At 45.0% G+C, this 19150-nt stretch overlaps 1 protein-coding gene across 4 annotated transcripts in view; it reads left to right on the top strand.

Annotated features, from left to right (window-relative positions):
• Positions 1–20: 20 nt before the first annotated feature.
• Positions 21–19150, top strand: part of dip2bb (DIP2 acetate--CoA ligase B (putative)b) — a 28783-nt gene continuing 9653 nt past the window's right edge. The window contains exons 1-24 of one of the 4 annotated variants that reach the window (XM_027007812.3): positions 21–286; positions 8907–8978; positions 9500–9655; positions 10066–10191; positions 10979–11239; positions 11925–12080; positions 12550–12567; positions 13068–13187; positions 13371–13568; positions 13831–13922; positions 14034–14144; positions 14726–14849; positions 15125–15234; positions 15389–15491; positions 15707–15771; positions 16568–16661; positions 16738–16857; positions 17011–17125; positions 17309–17448; positions 17805–17941; positions 18122–18202; positions 18319–18446; positions 18627–18741; positions 18949–19150. In XM_027007812.3, the coding sequence (XP_026863613.3) occupies positions 202–286; positions 8907–8978; positions 9500–9655; positions 10066–10191; positions 10979–11239; positions 11925–12080; positions 12550–12567; positions 13068–13187; positions 13371–13568; positions 13831–13922; positions 14034–14144; positions 14726–14849; positions 15125–15234; positions 15389–15491; positions 15707–15771; positions 16568–16661; positions 16738–16857; positions 17011–17125; positions 17309–17448; positions 17805–17941; positions 18122–18202; positions 18319–18446; positions 18627–18741; positions 18949–19150 (2929 nt within the window). In that variant the 5' untranslated portion in view covers positions 21–201. The remainder of the gene's footprint in view (positions 287–8906; positions 8979–9499; positions 9656–10065; positions 10192–10978; positions 11240–11924; positions 12081–12549; positions 12568–13067; positions 13188–13370; positions 13569–13830; positions 13923–14033; positions 14145–14725; positions 14850–15124; positions 15235–15388; positions 15492–15706; positions 15772–16567; positions 16662–16737; positions 16858–17010; positions 17126–17308; positions 17449–17804; positions 17942–18121; positions 18203–18318; positions 18447–18626; positions 18742–18948) is intronic. The other 3 variants (XM_027007814.3, XM_027007813.3, XM_027007815.3) reach the window with 3 other exon arrangements.

Genomic DNA, 19150 nt, shown 5'->3' with positions numbered 1-19150 from the left:
CGGGCTGCGCTCATGTGACTGATTCCATTGGTTAGGAGCTCTCTCTCTCTCTCTCTCGGCATGGCGGAGATGGAGTATTTCACCGATGGAGTTCGTTCTTCTATCTAACAGCTGTCATTTATTATTATCTCGAACCGGGAAATCTGTGTTTAATTTTGTCAAACCGTACTGAACTGCTGTTTCCCTGGTATTGGGTGAGGGATGGCCGACCGAGGCGTGGACCTGTCCGCTTTGCCTGTCGAGATCCGGGAGCAGCTTGCAGAGCTGGACCTGGAGCTGTCGGAAGGTAAGCTTTCATAAAATTGGTTAAAGAGGGACTAGGCGAATGAAAGGCGAAAGAATGATAGTTGCATATGTTTGAACAAGTTCACCAAATGTCTAAACGCTAAATCACCTATTCTGACATCTCCATCCTGCGGGGCGGAGATGCTAAAGTGAGATTATGTTTTGCGTTTAGCGCAGTGCTGGCCTCTATTCTGTCTCTTAAATATGAAGAATTTACCGAATATTTTCTGATATTTTACCTCGCTGCTTAACGTATCTCTAATAATGTTAGTTTTATTCAACATGTACGTTAACGAACATGCATTTGGTGGTGAAAGCCTATATGGCCTATCGCCAGTATGTGGATGAAACATTTATTTATCTAGCTAGTATGAATTCAATGTTTTATGTTGCCAAGTTTTATATTCAAGCGACTCGAATCCTTTTGGAGTTAGTGTTAATCGATAAGGTGTCGAGTTATCTGGTGAGGTTTTGGCTGTTATTTGCCTGTTAAGTAATTGACAATGGCAAAAACAGGCAACGTAGCAAGTCGTTGCAGTGTGGCGATGGCCTGAGCGTTGGTTTAAAATGACCCCTTCCTGTAATAATTATCAGTCACCATTACGAGAACATCTGCCAAACGCGCGGCGTTTACTGGCAGCCTTAAAAACAGGGCGAGGGTTTTCTTTCGCGATGAACCAACCATCAACATGGGTGTTTTTGCTCTGGGAGGTCGGCCACGTCTCTCCCGTAGGCACTGCGCGCATCGAGTAACCTATGAGCAAGAAAACCTGTTGTCCCAAGTGAAACCTAATAGGCCTAGGCTGGCTGTTAAGTACCAGGTGTGTGGATATAGGTTATTAGATGAGCAACGGCGTTTTGTCCGCCGTCAGTGTTTTGCATAAAGCAAAAAACCATATGACTTAAAAGAGCAAGTTTGTGTGACTTACATAAAATCATCTAATTTCAAGCAAGGTTTTCACCTGTACTACATAACACACCTGAGCTGTTTAGTAGAAGTGGCCAAGAATGTGCGTCCCTAATGGGTAATTAAATAATTGAGTGCAGACTAAATTATTTGTAATAATCTTTCTATATTTACATGACACTAATATGAGTTGTTGGCATGGTGTGACAGGTTCTTAGATTTTACACAATATGTTGAAACCTCCTTTCCTCCAGGGTAGTCTCATGCTCTTCTCTCTTTCTCCTCACCAGTCTCAGCCTAGGTCTCTTTCTCTCTCCTTCTCACTCTCATTCTCCAGCCTGTCATAAATAATGCATGTTTGTTTGTGTGTGTGTATGAGTGTGTGTGCATGTGTGCTATCCCCTGCTGGATATGCACAGTGTTAGCCATGCCAACCGTGTGTCAGTATGGCGTGTTCGTGTTGCTGAGCCCAGAATGCATCCCTGGCACGGCACAGTCCTCAATCTCCACCAACAGTCTTGATGTTTATGGGTCTGAAACAGAGAACTGCAACATTCACAATATAGCCACTCATTCCCAGAGCCAAAGAAATAATCAATTTAAGTGCATCTTAATTTCTTTAGAAGGGTATTTGGCCTCCACATCAATGTGTGTATGTGATTAGGAGGTTCGAAACCCCTTTTCCTAGTGCTACTGGCAGCTAGTAGAATGAGAACATCCACGTGGAAGAGGACACTTTGTTTACGGAGAAGAGCTGTGGCTATGCTAGCATGGTCTATTCTATCCTGACTCTCCCAGAGTTTTGCATTCATAAACCCATTTCACTTGCACTGGACAACGTCTGTGTCAGCACACATTCCAGAGGGTAGGGCGAGTGCAAATCTACATTCTGAGTGTGTCTACAGTAATCTCCAGTCAAGATCCAGTGTTTAAGTTGAGGACCAGTGCGTTCAAGTCAAGATCCAGTGCATTTAAGTCAAGGAACAGTGCGGTTAACTGATTCAGGTGGCTATGGCACTATTCGTCTTGCTGTCCCTGATGCCACATGCTCTTTGTGGCTCTTTGAAGACATAGCTGATGGGCTCGGACTGAGTAGAAGTGTTTCTTCTCTTTGGTGGTGTATGCAGTGTTCTGTGCACCTAGGTGTCCATTGTATCACCACTGCGACTGCAGTGGGCACCTGGCGTTCCACCACTGCTCGTCAGTGTTAAACTGAAAAAAGGTGGTTCTCACTTACCATTCAAAAACCAGTAGCCCAAACGTCATGGTAAGATAGTTCAAGTTCAAGTTCGGTTTATTCGTCACATACATAGTCATACACAGTATAACTCGCAGTGAAATGGTGGAGAGTGCTCTGTCCAAACTGAGGAAGAGAAACAGGGGTGCATAGAGAAAAATATATATATATATATATGCAGATATATATATTCTATGTATGTACAAAATATATTAACAATGTATGTACAATATATGTATATTATGATTATATACACAATGTACAATGTATATGGTTCGGTATATATGTACACAATCTACAGAATGTACAGTGCAGGTGTAATATGGTTGGGTATATATGTACACAATCTACAGAATGTACAGATACATTTTGTATAATAACATATCTACAGTTGTTGTGTAACAAGGTAATTGAGTATAAATTTATATATACAGATATACAGTCATGTTACATGGTGGTGGTGGTCCCCACAGTTTATCAGTTTCCCTGATTCAGGGCCCGAATGGCCTGTGGGAAGAAGCTCCTCTTCAGCCTCTCTGTCTTGGTCTTCAGGGAGCGGAAGTGCCTCCCTGACCTCAACAGAGAGAAGAGTCTATTGTTGGGATGGGTGGGGTCCTTCACAATTTTCCTGGCCTTGGTCTGGCACCGCTTGTAGTAGATGGTCTGCAGGTCAGGAAGTTCCGTGTGAGTGATGCGCTCTGCTGAACACACTACCCTTTGGAGTGCTTGTCTGTCCTGCTTGGTGCTGTTCCCAAACCAGACTGTGATGTTCCCCGTGAGGATGCTCTCGATAGTGCAGGTGTAGAAGTTCCGCAGTACTTTGGAGGGCAGTCTGAAGTCTCTTAGGCTTCTGAGGTGGTAAAGACGTTGACGAGCCTTCTTTGCCAGGGAGTTGGTATGGCGGGACCACGACAGGTCCTGCGAGATGTGAACTCCAAGGTACCTGAAACTATCTACTCTCTCCACCGTGGTTCCACTGATCCTCACAGGTTGGTAGTGCCGCTCCTGCTTCTTGCTGCAATCCACGATCAGCTCCTTTGTCTTACTGACGTTTAGGAGGAGATTATTTTCCTGGCACCAGTTTTCCAGGTGTTTAATCTCCTCCAGGTAGGCCCTCTCGTCCGAGATCAGACCCACGACAACGGTGTCGTCAGCAAACTTGACAATGATGTTAGAGCTGGAAGTGGCTGTGCAGTCGTAGGTGTACAGTGAGTAGAGCAGGGGGCTTAGGACACAACCCTGAGGAGCTCCAGTGCTGAGGGTGAGGGTGGATGAGGCATAGTTGCCCACCTGTACTGATTGTGGTCTGTCTGTTAGGAAGTTGGAGATCCAGTCGCACAGGGATGTATGCAGTCCTAGATCCCCCAACTTAGTAGTGAGTAGGGAGGGGATGATAGTGTTAAATGCTGAACTGTAGTCGACAAATAACATTTTAACATAATTTCCCCTCCCTTCGTCCAGGTGAGTCAGTGTAGTGTGGAGCAGATGTGCAATTGCATCGTCAGTGGAGCGGTTGTGGCGGTATGCAAACTGCAGTGGGTCCATGGAGGCTGGCAGTGAAGATGTGATGAAGTCTCTGACTAGCTTTTCAAAGCACTTCATCACGAAGTGCTGAATAGCAGGACATGCAAACTTTGAACGCTCCCTCCAGGAGTGAAGATGACTGTAACATGGTGATGCTGTAGGAAAATTTACTCCAGCATGTTAAACTTCACACGAAAAGGGTGAATACATGCAAGTCTACTTAAAGCTAAATCCTGCTCACAACACCAAACTTGTGGAGATGCTGCAGAATGAGCTGGGCCTAACTGCAACACGTGTGAGTGTAGAGACTATCTCTACTCGAGACACAGATCAGTGCTGTCAGTGAAAGGAGAGAACCAATATCCCATACAGCAGCAGCTGTGATCCTGTAGAAACCAACATGGAAGTGCTGAGTGTCTTTTGTGTAAAGTGAGCTGTTGGTTCTCTCATCTCAGGAAGTCAGAAGAGAGCAGTTACAGAGAACTGAAGGGAGGGAAGACTGAATTGGGATAGAGCTGCTTGCTTTCAGGAGCTGAACTCTCAGATAAAATGCAAGAGGATCATGACCTCAGAATCATATGGAACTCACTGGTTAAATGTAGAAATGATGATTAACACTGAGCCTAATCATATTAAGATTAAGAGAGGATGTTACTACAATTCCCAGAAACCTCTTGCTCTTTTATCAGGACTTGCTGTCATTTTGTCTTGAAGAGAGTGTACTTATAATGATTGCACAATCAGCACATTCAGTGTGTATGTGTTCACAAGGGAGAGTGAGTGAAAAGGGGTATCACACACACACACACACACACACACACACACACACACAATGAGTGCTATTGAAAAATTCAGGGGTAAGCTGTCATGATCTCTACTGGAATTCAGAGCACAGACTCCACCACTTTTATGCACTTAAGATGATCAAATGAGTGTGTGTAAGTTTGTGCAGGCGTGTGTGTGTGTGTGTGTGTGTGTGTGTGTGAAACTGAAGAGCCTTGGAGGTATTGTGTTAAGCATTTTTTGTGTGTTGAGGGAATCTTAATGGCTTGGTTTTCTTCAGTATGTATGAAAGGACAAGAAGGTTTATGTAGTTGGGGGAGAGAGAGATTGAGATTGAGATTGCCCTAATCTAGGTCATAGAGTTAAGGCACAGTCTCTCCCTCCCTTTATTTTCATCTTATTACTTTGTCTCTCCTCTCATATATGCATGCTTAGACAGAATACAGAATACACTTTACTACTGCAGTTCTTAAAGGACTTTAAGCAAGATCTGTCTTGCTTTTCCCATAAATAAAGACATACACACACCCATATGTGAATAAATGATGTCCCCTGCAGCGTGGTAAAAGGCTAAAAAATTCACCTCTGAGCATGGGTGTGTCTAAGAGATGAACTGGGGGGATGTGGTGGGGGGGGTCATTTGATTCGCTGGTAGAAACTGAGTTGAGTATTTGGCCTCCCCTACCATTGAAGCTGCCCAGCGTAAGGCATGCTGTGATTCGACAGTAGATGGGGACTGTGTGTGGGGGCGGAGCTACATGACACTCCGGTCGACAGCTGGTCCGACTAGGGTTGGGCAATTTCTACGTAACTGGCATATGACGATGGCTAGAGGAAAACGTTGCGATGGATAGTGACATCACAGGGTGTGTGTGGGGGCATTTGGGTGCCCATGCTGTGTGCTATCTGAGCTCAGACACATACCTGTACTGTGTTGTAAGCAGTTTCTCTGCTTGCTTTCCCTGTGAACTTTTTTTTTCCTCTGGGTATAACTTGCATTAATCTTTTCCACTCCTGTGGTAATAGTCGTTAAGGTGTGCTGGGAGTCAGTTGGCTAAGTGTGTCCCAGAAGTGAGCACTGGGAATCGCAGTCATGTTGGCACCTGCACGATCACACCGAGGCTTCACTGCAGCCCATGTTGCCATGGCCGCACTGGGACCGGTGGGAAGAGCATGTGTTGAAAACAAGCCTGTTTTTGTTTTGGGCTTGTCGAGTGCTGTAGAGTTCTGAAACCAGTCATCATGACACACATACACATGCATTCAGTGCTTGCAGGTAAACAGGTAACTGTGTCAAAGGACAAGATGGTTGAGCAGTAGAAATATTGACATTATGCGTAGGAAGAGGAAGCTCGTGTGTGAATATCTGGTTGGGGTGTGTGTGTTACCATGAGAGAGGGAGGGAGAGAGAATGAAAGAAGACTTTTGTAAAGTGCGAAATGGTGTTGACAGTTACAGAATGATGAGTTACCATTTTGCAGGCGTGTGTGTGTGTGTATTTCAACAAATGACTTCAGTGAAAGTGTGAGGCTCTCTTACTGCCTCATACTTTCAAAAAAACACACACACAGAAACACTGCTCCTCATAGCAAGTGTTCCAACATTCAGAGCATCTGGTGTTTGTGAGCATGTGCAAATGTGTTATGTGAGAGAGAGAAACCATTGGGCTGGGATTGTGTAGCATAGTTAAACAAAGACATATGTCTGTTTTCGGTACATTTTATGGAATATAATGGAATATAAATTCAGCCATACACAGGATATCATTTACACGTTGTAATGACAAGTTAATAGATGTATTAGGTATCTTGGCATAAAAAAATCCACACAGAATGAGAATAGTTTTGGCTATTTCTTATAAGCATGGCAAGCACTAAGAGACGTTCATCTGACATTTACGCTGTCTGTGGACTGACTGCTAGACCCTGGCAGATACTGACAGATACTGATTCATGACTTGCTTTGCAAGTTGGATTGCTCAGATTGGAATGGCATGGGGTGTTAAATTCAGGATTTCAAATTAACTAAATGTGTGAAACCCAGTGCCCTCAGAGTCATCATATCTCTGCAGGGTTCAACTTCTCTTCTCTTCTTCTCTTCTCTATACATTTTCTCTCTCTTCTTTCACTCTGGGAACAGGGACAGGGAAATTCCCCAATGTGCTCTGTGTATGTTTCTGTAGTGGAAAGAGTACACAGAGAGAAGGGAAAGAGTGCATATGGAGAGATTAAAGTCAGGACAGGAAGAGGAGGCTCTCAAAGACAAATGGCACAGATGCAAACTTTATAGTTGTAGCAAACATGTGTAGAGGCTATAGGGAGATTGGACTCCAAGGGTCATATCATAGAACAGTGTTCTTCTTGTTTTCTTCAGTGTTATCACTCTACAGGACATTGCATAATCAAACAAAACTGAAGTCTGATCTTGACAACATCTGAGCCATCCTTGTAAAATGTGTAAAATGTTTACATCCTTTCCTGTGGTGCAATCCCATCTTGTTATATGGTAAAAGCCATGTTGTCACTGACACTGGCACAACTTATCTTTTTATTGTCATTATAGTAATAACAGTGTGGGACAAAACTGTTGTGCCAAATAGGAGATTATGTGTCAGCTTTATTGAGCTATACTTAATGATAAATACTGTATGTGAGAGATTATGCTTGAATGAAAGTTCATTTGCTTGTGTATATACACAATATATAAATACACAACATATAAAAGCAAAATACACAAAGGTTTGTCCAAGGTTCTCTGTGTATGTTCTCTGTAGTCCAGTAAGAATTAGGAATGACTATTTGATCAATCCTGTTGTTTGAATATATCTTATGTCGTACGTTCTAGATGTCTAGAAGCAACATGTGTAAATTAGACCTCCCTAACCATCCCAGTGCAGGTCTGAGCTGGTATAAATTAGACCTAGCCTAACAGTCCCAATGCAGGTCTGAGCTGGTGTAAATTAGACCTAGCCTAACAGTCCCAATGTAGGTCTGAGCTGGTGTAAATTAGACCTAGCCTAATAGTCCCAGTGCAGGGCTGAGCTGGTGTAAATTAGACCTAGCCTAACAGTCCCAGTGCAGGGCTGAGCTGGTGTAAATTAGACCTAGCCTAATAGTCCCAGTGCAGGGCTGAGCTGGTGTAAATTAGACCTAGCCTAACAGTCCCAGTGCAGGGCTGAGCTGGTGTAAATTAGACCTAGCCTAACAGTCCCAATGCAGGTCTGAGCTGGTGTAAAATTAGACCTAGCCTAATAGTCTCAGTGCAGGGCTGAAGTGCGCTGCCCTAATGGGACCCAGGCGGAGTACTGTGTTCAGCTGTGGTGTTAAAGTGGATCCTGTCCTTGTGCTTATCTCTGTAAAGGAATATCTTGTCTCACACTTCCTGGCTGAGTCTGAGTGGCTGCTGTGTGTTGTTGTCTCTCTCTGGAAACACAGAACACACTTGCTGGTTAAAGAGCTTGTCAAATAGTAATCATTTACATTATATTACATTGTCGCCAATGTTGGTTCTGCATCTTCAGATCCAGGGTTAGACATGAAGACAAAAAACCGCAAAACATAACTCATCTGTATCTCTCCCTCTCACTGTCTTCATCTTTCTCTTCTCTTCCTCTCTGTTTCTCCCCCTCATTCTGTCTCTCTCTCTTGCTGTCTTCCTCTTCCATCATCTTCTACAGTGTTGCTAGTATTTTATTTTGGTGATAATGAATCTCTGGGCAAAAAAAGTGAATGCAAGCCTAAGATTGGTTTGTAAATTTCTAAAGGAACAGATGCTATGCTGCACACAGACTGTTGTTTTGAATATTTTACAGAACATCTGATGAATGTTCTTCAAAGAGACAGGTTGCATGTGAGAGAGTGTGTTTGTGTGTGTGTTTGTGTGTGTGTGTGTGTGTTTGTGTGAGAGAATCTGGTTGTGTTTGTTCCCGGCCATGTGCTGCATTTAAAGTGAATGCGCACGCATTTACAATGCGGCTAAAACCTAGCATGGCCCCACACTGTTAGTGGCTCTGAGATCACTGTACACGTTCCTGTCCTTCGGTTTATTATGTGCTGCCTTTTGGGAGAGTGGTGGGGTTCAGGGGTCTGTGTGTCTGTAGGACACATACCTTACCTGTAAGAGTTTATGCTCGTGTGTATTTAAAGATCTCGCTTCTTCCTTTGTTTGTAGGCGACATCACACAAAAAGGCTATGAGAAGAAAAGGGCCAAGCTGCTTGCTTCTTACACCATCCAAACACAAAGTATGACATGGAGGAGGCTCTCCTCACCTCTCTTCTCATTCTGCTTCCTCTTCTCTCACATCTGCCCTGTTTTGGCGTTTGTTCATGTTTGTTTTGTGTTCTCTATTTTGTCCACCAGCTCATATGATGATGATGATGATGATGATTATTGAAACAGTTGCTTAACATATTCATGTCCTCTCTTTCTGACTCGCCCACTCAACACTTCCCTCTAGTGGTCAGAATATATGCCGGGTTCATATATGCGGACAGTGTGCTTTTCTTCAGTCAATGCTAAACTCAGTAAACTTTTAAAACTGCCCACAAATACTGTAATGTTTTGCTTCTGCTGTTTATTAAACAGATTATAGAGTGATGCTTTGCTGTCCACACACAAACTATAACAATCTTCCATGTAGTCATAGGGGAGAGTGTTCCTGTAAATCTCTGGTTCTCTGGTTTCAGAACTGAATAGCTCAACATGTGATGGCTTTCTTTCTCCTGTGTTGTTTCTGTCCGTCACTCACTCTTATTGTGTACAGATTTGGCCCCACCTCCAGAGTATGAGGGACAGGACCCAGGCCCAAGCTCTGCCCCCCCACCTAGCAATGCTTCTTCAAGTTCCTCCTCCTCTCGGCAGCGCCGCACCCGGCGACCTCACCGTAGCAGCGGCACCAGGGATGAGCGCTATAGATCAGGTGATAACCAAGCTCTGCAATAGATTGTCAGGCCAATGTTTGAAACATTATTTTAGCAACGTATGTGGGCAGTGCAGATCTGCTCCTGCACTGCAAGTGTAATTATGTAATTGCGGTTGCAATGGTTTGACCAGAAACCTTTAAAGATTTAAACCTTTAATGGTTTCAGAACATGTTTACTATAAATGTATTGGTTTCTTGAAGAAAAGCTACCACACACTGTCATTTTTTTTCACTCCCTCTTTCTCCCTCTCTCTCTCTCTCTCTCTCTCTCTCTCTCTCTCTCTCTCTCTCTCTTTCTCCCACTCTCTCTCTCTTTATCCCACTCTCTCTCTCTCTCTCTCTGTCCCTCTCTCCGTCTCTCTCTCTCTGTCCCTCTCTCTCTCTCTCTCTGTCCCTCTCTCTTTCAGATATCCATACTGAGGCTGTACAGGCTGCCTTGGCTAAGCATAAGGAGGAGAAGATGGCGCTGCCTATGCCAACTAAACGCCGCTCCACATACGTGCAGTCACCTATCGAGACCTGCACGCCACCCGGTAGCCACATGCTCCTACACGCTCCCATACGCTCTCATTCACTCCCACATGCTCCAGACTACTCCCACATGCTCCCACATGCTCCCATATGCTCTCATTCACTTCCACGCATTCCAACACGCCTCTACACAGTCCCACATGCTCCAGACTGCTCCCACATGCTCCCACATGCTCCCATACACTCTCATTCACTCCCATGCGCTCCAACACACCCCTACACACTCCCACATGCTCCAGACTGCTCCCACATGCTCCCACCTGCTCTCATGCGCATACATGCATACCCATCCGCTCCTACACACTCTTCACGCACTCCCACTTACTCCCACCCTCTCCCACATCCTCCCACAGCCAAAGAATCTAGGCCCTTCTATCTAAAGAAATAATACTAGCTGTCAGATTGTAATATGCTTTCTCTGTTAATGTTTTAGGGGCCAGGACATAATATCCAGATAATATGAATAATGGTGTCAGTTGGAAACCTTCCTTTCATGAGTCACAGCACCTCTGAGGATGCTTTACTCATCACCAAAATGAGACATGCTAGACATGAGAATTTTTTTTCTAGACTTTTTTTGTTCAAGATTGACAGTCCTGAGCAGCTGGGTGCCTGTATTTAAGTCAATGTAGTGTATAATTACTGTTTGATTAACCATGCTCATTCACTTAATTAGAGATCATTACACCCTCGGGGAGCCCATTGGTGGTTGGAAAACGGCAGCAGGTTTTGTACGTTAATCGAGTCTTTCTCTCACTCTGTCGCTCTCGTTTTCAATCTTCTTTTCAGACTCCTCCTCTTCCTCTGATGATGAAGGTGGCCTGGGAGGAAGTGGGGTCCAGCAGCAGTCTCCTGATTCCTGGATGAATAGCTCCATCCATGGGTCCTCCACCTCCTCCTCGTCAGCATCCTCCACAATGTCCCATGGGGAGTCCCGCGCTCCGCAGGCCCCTCAGCCCCAGAGCCAGCAGGGGCCCCCCTACACCCAGCCGCCCTTCTCCCACTCCCATCCCTCCGCCCTAGCTGAGGCCTTTGCTCACGCTCGCATCGGTGAGTACGGGCACATACGTACGCGCGCACACCTGGTTGGGGTCCGCGTGATTAGGACATCGGTATTTTCTAACCCAGTTCTCTAGGACCCCTCATTTTTGCTGTCTCCCGGCACAAATGGAGCAGACATTGGGTTTCTTGATTGTTCAGGGAGCTTTAACGCTGAGACAGTAGCTTGGTATTAAGACACATCCTCACACTCATCTGAGACCGTGGAAATGGGGCGTGTCTGTGGGCTCCTGAGGACACACGCTGTACACGAATTCTTTTCTTTTTTGGTAATGGACTTTGAAGTTTTTTGCTATTTTAGTACATTTACTTTCAAGTTCATTTCATCTCTCATTTTTCTTAATTGTTTACTTATATTTTAGCATTTTTTTTTTTTTCATTTAAATTTCTTTATTTGTTTGTTTTTAATCTCATTACAAAAGGTAATCCCATGAGTTAGTTAACTTGGTTATTAAGGTCATATGAATGACTGGGATTGCCAGATGTTCACATATGATTGCCACCAGTCCATGTGTGTGCGTGTGCGCGTGCACGCGTGTGTGCATGTGTTTGTGTGTTGAAGTTGAATCCTCATTGATTCTAAGCATGTGAAATTATCATTGACCATTATCACTGAAATTATTGGTATCCTTATTCATTCAGATGGTCATTTACTGGGGTGTTGTCTGTGTTGCAGAGGCTCCGGGAGCAGGTGCTCTGGGCCCGGACGGCACTCCTCAGCCCCAGGACCTGGCTCGGGCCCGCGACTCCCGCGTCGACTTACCCCCCAACGTCATCGTGAGAGGCATGAGCCGCGGCCATAGCAGATCCAGCATGATGGAGACAGCTGACGGTACACATAGAGAGAACGAGCGAGCGAGGGAGGGAGGGAGGGAGAGAGAGAGGGAGAGAGAGAAAAGAGAGAGAATGAATGTGTGTATAGGGGTAAAGAATTAATGTACAAAGTCACTCAGATATTCATAACAAGGGGAAGGAAAGACTAGTGTGTATGCGAGTATGTGTGCCCTACTGTTGTACTGGAGTGAGTCATAAGACGTCAGAGATTGTGTGCGTGTATGAGAGAACCTATAAGTAAAAGAATGTTATGATATTGTGTTATCCATAACTTACAATACTTTTCCATAGCTGTATATTGTTTCACATCTCTTAAAAAAGATGCAAGTATTGATTTGGTTGAAAATGAACTAATTATTTACTTTTAATCAGAATGTCTTATTAATCAAATCTGATTTGATTTGTTTTTTTCTTTCCACTCTTTCTCCACGTGTGTCGTGTTGCTTTTCATTGCTTTTCTCTGTTAGTGAGAAGAGTGGGGAAAGGTAACTCTTTGCCCTAGCCACGCCCTGCCCTCAAGCCCCGCCTTTGGCCTGCTCTTCGTGTCTGTTTAAAAGTGTGCGCATCTGTGAGCGCGTGTGTGCATGCGCGTGTGTTCGCGTGCGTGTGTGCGCGTGTGCGCGTGTGTGAGGATGAGTGGTCCTCCTTTCTTTTAGAACCAATTGCCGAGTCTGTTATTCTCCTTATAGCCAGTGTAGTGCTGCCTTCATCTCCACAGTGGGTTGTTAGTCCTGGTCTCCAGTCATCTAGTCACTGTCACACTAAACAGAGGCCTAATGTGTGGATCCGTTTGACCAGGACCGATGGCCTCCTGTAACAGTCAAGAACATGTCTTCTCACGCCATGCCTTGCTGTTGAGTCAGGACTGTGCGAGTGCAAATGTGTTTGTATATATGTGAGTGTATGTGTGTGTGTGTGTGTGAGTGTGTGTTTGCACACTCGTCTGGCTCACCCCCTCACATGCCTGGCCCCACTCCTGCTCTAGGTGTTCCCGTGTCCAGTCGTGTGTCCACTAAGATCCAGCAGCTGCTCAACACGTTGAAGAGGCCCAAGCGCCCTCCCCTGAGCGAATTTTTTATGGATGATCAAGAGGAGATTGTAGAAGGTGCCCATCCAAACCCACACAGCAGAAGTGCACCAGTGTTTCTTTCTTTTCACTCACTTTTCACACACAGTTTTGTGAGCCTCATACACACACACACACACACACACACAATATACATCCATATAGTCACATGCTTAATCTTCTTTTTATTATCATATGTGTTTGTCTCTGTTTCTCTCATAGTTCCTCGGCCAGATCCTAACACCCCAAGGCCAGAGGGCCGTCAGATAATCCCTGTAAAGGGTGAGCCACTGGGTGTGGTCAGTAATTGGCCTCCCGCCCTCCAGGCTGCATTGGCCCGATGGGGTGCCACTCAGGGCAAAAGCCCTGCCCTCACAGCCCTTGACATTACAGGAAAACCACTCTACACACTCACATATGGTAAAAGATGTTATTTATTTAGTCATCAGTAACAATTGTTAGAGTGGATGTTTGTATGCTTCTTAATTCTATTAGTAGATCATTTCAAATCTAGTGTTGAAAGTCTAGATATTTGTGACTGTGGTCTGGTGACTCAGATGAGATTGTGAGCTTCCTTTAGTGCTATAAAGGATGCTATATATTCTCCCTCACTGACATGGTTCTTCCCTTGACAGATGTACTTTGTCAGACTGTAAGTGATTAATTAGTGTGTGGTTGCCAGGGAAACTGTGGAGTCGTAGTGTTAAGCTGGCCTACACCCTCCTCAATAAACTGGGAACCAAGAATGAGCAGGTCCTCAAGCCAGGAGACAGGGTGAGCACAAGGAATGGCCTTGGGGGCCAACAAGAGCATTTTATAATTTTATATATACTTAAGAGCTCTGTCCATGCTGAGTTGCTAACAGTAAGTTGCTGTTAAACCCAGGTGGCGCTGGTGTACCCTAACAGTGACCCAGGAATGTTCTGGGTGGCCTTTTATGGCTGTCTGCTTGCAGAGGTCATTCCTGTGCCCATAGAGGTGCCACTGTCTCGCAAGGTAACACCAGCAAGCCCCATGCCCTATGTTCCAAACACATCGTCTGCTACGATCCAAATCTACTGCCCCCTGTGAGCCCAGACCCACCATCCCCTACAGGCCAAACCCATTGTCCCCATTATCCAAACCCACCGTTCCCTACGATCTGAACCCACCGTCCTCTATGTTCCAAATCCACCATCCCCTACGATCCAAACTCACTGTCCCCTACAATCCACACCCACCTTCTTCTGAGATCCATACCTACCATTACCTTTGATCCAAACCCACTGTCCCCTATATTCCAAACTCACCATCCCCTACAATTCAAACCCACCATTTCTTATGTTCCAAATCCACCGTCCTCTAACTATCCAATCCAACCGTCCCCTGTGTTCCAAACCCACCATAATATATGAGCTAAACACACTGCCCCCTTCAATCCAAACCTTCGCTGCCAGTACCAGCGAGTGTCAAAACCCCAAATAAACCACTCGTTCAGTCTTTTCATGAGTTTGCATGATCTGTTTTCAGCACCTGCTCCATCTGATGTTCAGGGTGTGTGGTGTGTGTGACCTGTGTGTGGGTGTATGTTTATACAGGATGCAGGCAGTAGTCAGGTGGGCTTTTTGTTAGGGAGCTGTGGGGTGAGTCTAGCCCTCACCAGTGAGATTTGTCTGAAGGGTTTACCTAAGACCCCCACTGGAGAAATCCTGCAGTTCAAAGGTCAGACTCTCACCCTTAACATTTCTGTGATTTAAAGAAAGATACTGACTTTCAGATCATGAATGGTTTCATTTCACCTGAAAGAGGAAATTGAATGTCTTTGAAAAATTTCAAAAGTAGTTCTGCTTGAATTTTGAGTCCTACAGGTAATTTACTCATTTGGACACTTACCACAGACATTGAGTGGCATTCATAAGGCTGCGTGTGCCCACTGTTAATAGCTGATGTTTTACTGAATAGCCTTAAGATAGTTATTTTGCTTTTGCTTTTGAAAGGCTGGCCAAGGCTGAAATGGGTGATTACTGACTCCAAGTACCTCACCAAACCTTCAAAAGACTGGCAGCCCCATATACCAACAGCCAACACTGACACGGCATATATAGAGGTACAACTGCCTAATGTTGTACCCCAGCGTCTTCTCTCTTTCTCATTCTTAATTAGTGTATCTCACAAGCATTGGTGCTATCAGTCCCATCCAGTTCTTCTGTCTTTCTGTCTCATTTTGAATTTCTTAACTAATCTCTTTTTCTCTGTCTCAGTATAAAGCATGTAAGGAGGGGACAGTGATGGGTGTTGCCGTGTCGAAGGTTGCCATGCTGACACACTGTCAGTCTCTCACACAGGCCTGTAACTACTGCGAGGGTGAGTTCTGTTACCATGGAAATGTGGCATTCTCACATCCCAGTGAGACTAAGCCAGGATGCTTGTTCATTTTGCCCCCAGATGCCCAGAACAGAGCAGAGATGCGGTTTCACCAGTATAATAAGCCCTTACAGCCCGTAATGCTTGCGCTCTCTCTCTCTCTCTCTCTCTCTCTCTCTCTCTCTCTCTCTCTGTGCACTTGTGTATGCTGTTAGGAGAAACACTGGTGAACGTTCTGGACTTTAAGAAGGACATGGGTCTGTGGCATGGAGTTCTCACTGTGAGTATTGGAGCATGCATGCTCTGTCTTTACTGATGTATATTACTTCCTCTACCAGGCTCTGTGAGGCCTGCTCATTCTTGTCTGGCGGTTTAATGGATTTCATTAATTTCATTAATTACCATTAATGGACAAGAGTGTGGTGAATTTGGTGGATGTTGGTGGACTTTTTTTGTTTTTGGACAAAGCTTAGTGGAGTAATAAATTATTACTTTTATATAAAAGTTTTCTTTTCACTTTAATTCAAATCACTTTGTTTCATTTAAGGATTATAGGTGAAATGCTACATGTGACAGTTTGCAAAACCTATTACTGTTCCCCTACGGCAGAATATTGGATAGACATTTAACCAGCAGAATCAACCTTTGTGACTGAGCGGTTTGACACAAAAATGGTTAAGATTTCCCCTTTAAAGAGACTGGCCTTACATCACTTCAATTTAACACATCCCTTATACGTATGCATCTCTGTGTTTCACATGTAAGTAGCATAGCACATACATGCACTAAGTAGACATATTAGTATGACTGTACCAGTCCATGTTTCCAGTGATGAATTTATAAACACGCTTATAATTGTTCTTTTAAGAGCACGCATGCTGTGTGTGTGTATGTGTATGTGTTGTGGAGGTGTGAGGTCATATTAAGGAGCTGGTTCTTAGAAGCACGCCAGGCAGATGATGTCTTTGAGTTCACAATGGTGGTCAACACCTTTGTAAAACAAAATGTATAGGCATTTCATAAGAATATTTATGTACAATGAAGATAGAGGTGTGTATATTATTCTTGTGTTTTAGAGTATAATGAACAGAATTCACACTATCAGCGTCCCTTATGCAGTGATGAAGGCTTGCCCTCTCTCCTGGGTCCAACGAGTTCATATAAACAAAGGTAGCAACACACACGCTTCAGAATTTTTGCACACACTCAAAAAAGTTCATTAACTGACTTCGCTTTGTTTCCATAGCGCGAGTTGCCTTGGTGAAGTGTCGCGACCTGCACTGGGCCATGATGGCCCACAAAGAGCAGAGAGACATTAGCCTGGCCTCCCTGCGCATGCTTATCGTCGCCGATGGAGCCAATCCCTGTGAGATTCGCCAATTAAGCTGCCACTAAGGATCATGGGAGAAAAAAAATCATTTACACATTGACACTTTGCAAAAAAAAATTGTTCTTTCTCTCCTTTCCCCTTCTTGCTCTCCTTGCTTTTCTGTCTTTCTCTTGGTTTGATCGCTCCCAGGGTCTGTGTCATCGTGTGATGCGTTTTTGAACGTGTTCCAGGCATATGGTCTGAAGCCGGAGGTCATATGTCCCTGTGCCACCTCCCCTGAGGCCATGACTGTGGCCATCCGTAGGTATGTCCTGGAAAATCCCTGTCCCTCTGAACCTTATCACCGGTCGCTCTGAAGACTTGCTTGCCCACTCCACCAAGGATCTATAGATGGTGTTCAATGGGCCAGCAGATTTACAAACGACATACAAACAACAGAAATAACAAACCCTGCCCCGTTGCCCCACCCACGTGCTCATTTCTGCAGACCCGGTGTTCCTGGGGCCCCCCTTCCAGCCCGTGCCGTCCTATCCATGACCGGATTGAGTCATGGAGTCATCAGGGTCAACACAGAAGACAAGAACTCTGCCCTCACTGTCCAGGATGTGGGCCATGTCATGCCCGGAGGTGAGGGGCACAAAAACACACACAAGAGCAGAGGATTTAGCTGTGAAAGCAGGAACCCTTTTCACACCCACACATCACATCAAATCCATGATGGCACTGAAATGAGAAAGTCTGAGGAATACCACTGATAGTTTCCTTTTTTAGGTTTTGGCTCCAGTACTTTCACATCACTATGACGAGTGCCACTGTAATGCTGCGAAGGTGATTTTGCTGACGATGATGTGTGATGACGTTTTGTGCATTACGTCTGAGTGTCCCCTGTGCAGGAATGCTAACTTCCTACAGCACCCATCCACAGCTCATCTTGCACCTCTTATCTTGGTTATGAGTTATGCATGTGTGTGCACATGTCACAGCCCTGATGTGTATCGTGAAGCCTGACGGGCCCCCCATGCTGTGTAAGACTGATGAGATAGGAGAGATTGTGGTGAACTCTCGCGCTGGGGGAACCATGTACTACGGCCTGTCTGGAGTCACTAAGAACACCTTTGAGGTCTGTCCATAATAAAATGATCAATGATTTATTATAAGTGATAATGGTAAATTCTAAAATACATATATAAGTAATATTTAGATATAAGTTAACAAGATATTATCCTAGTTTTTACAAGCTTTTCAGTATTTTAAGTATTTTATCCTATATGCTACCTGTTCGGATGTGCGCCACCTGCAGGTGATACCAGTTAACGCCAGCGGTGTCCCTATTGGAGAAATCCCATTTGTGCGTTCAGGGCTGCTGGGATTTGTAGGACCGGTAAGACAGGCCGAGCAGGGAGAATGCATACATCTCTGATGATGGAGACCCATTTCTTTTCCAGCTTGTCTAGAGGAATGATTTAAGTCTGGCTCTGTGTGGTGTCTGCACCTTAGGGCAGTCTGATATTTGTGGTGGGAAAGATCGAGGGACTGCTGATGGTCAGCGGGCGTCGCCACAATGCTGACGATCTTGTGGCTACAGCTCTGGCTGTAGAGCCAGTCAAAACCGTGTACAGGGGCAGGTATGTGGTTCTGCTGCAGTGGTCTGGCAGTGCAGCCGAAGTGATAACACTGCCACCATGTGGCCAACAAGGAGAACTTTAGATTCTGAATGTTATCACTTCTTTATACTTCTGCTACTTTTATTCTGTAATTAACCCAAGTGAATACTGTATCTTTGCAAATATGCATGTGTTTGGCAGGATTGCTGTGTTCTCAGTAACAGTCTTCTATGATGAGCGGATAGTAATTGTGGCGGAGCAAAAGCCAGATGCCAGTGAAGAGGACAGCTTCCAGTGGATGAGCAGAGTACTGCAGGTACACCCCCTAATGCTCCTTAACGTGGTACGTGCCTAAGCATGGTATGTTCCAGAACTGGCTGACACTTGATGTGAAGACCTAATTCTCACTTCCATTTCATTACTTCATCTGTCATCTCATCATCTTCTCCTCTAAGTCCATTCCAGGGTCATAGTATGAGTTCCCCACTCATTTAGACCCTTTGGTGCTGGTTCTGTGTTCTAGGCCATAGACAGTATTCACCAAGTGGGTTTGTACTGCCTGGCACTGGTTCTTGCCAACACGCTGCCAAAGACGCCCCTGGGGGGCATTCACATTTCTGAGACTAAACAGCTCTTTCTGGAGGGTTCACTGCACCCCTGCAACATTCTCATGTGCCCCCACACATGTGTCACCAACATGCCCAAACCCCGCCAGAAGCAGCCAG

The sequence above is a fragment of the Electrophorus electricus genome, chromosome 7 (assembly GCF_041902795.1).
Source record: "Electrophorus electricus isolate QZ-2024a chromosome 7, ASM4190279v1, whole genome shotgun sequence".
NCBI classification, from domain to species: Eukaryota; Metazoa; Chordata; class Actinopteri; order Gymnotiformes; family Gymnotidae; genus Electrophorus; species Electrophorus electricus.
The sequence above is the reverse complement of the archived record's forward strand: the minus strand, read 5'-3'. Positions and strand labels throughout refer to the sequence as shown.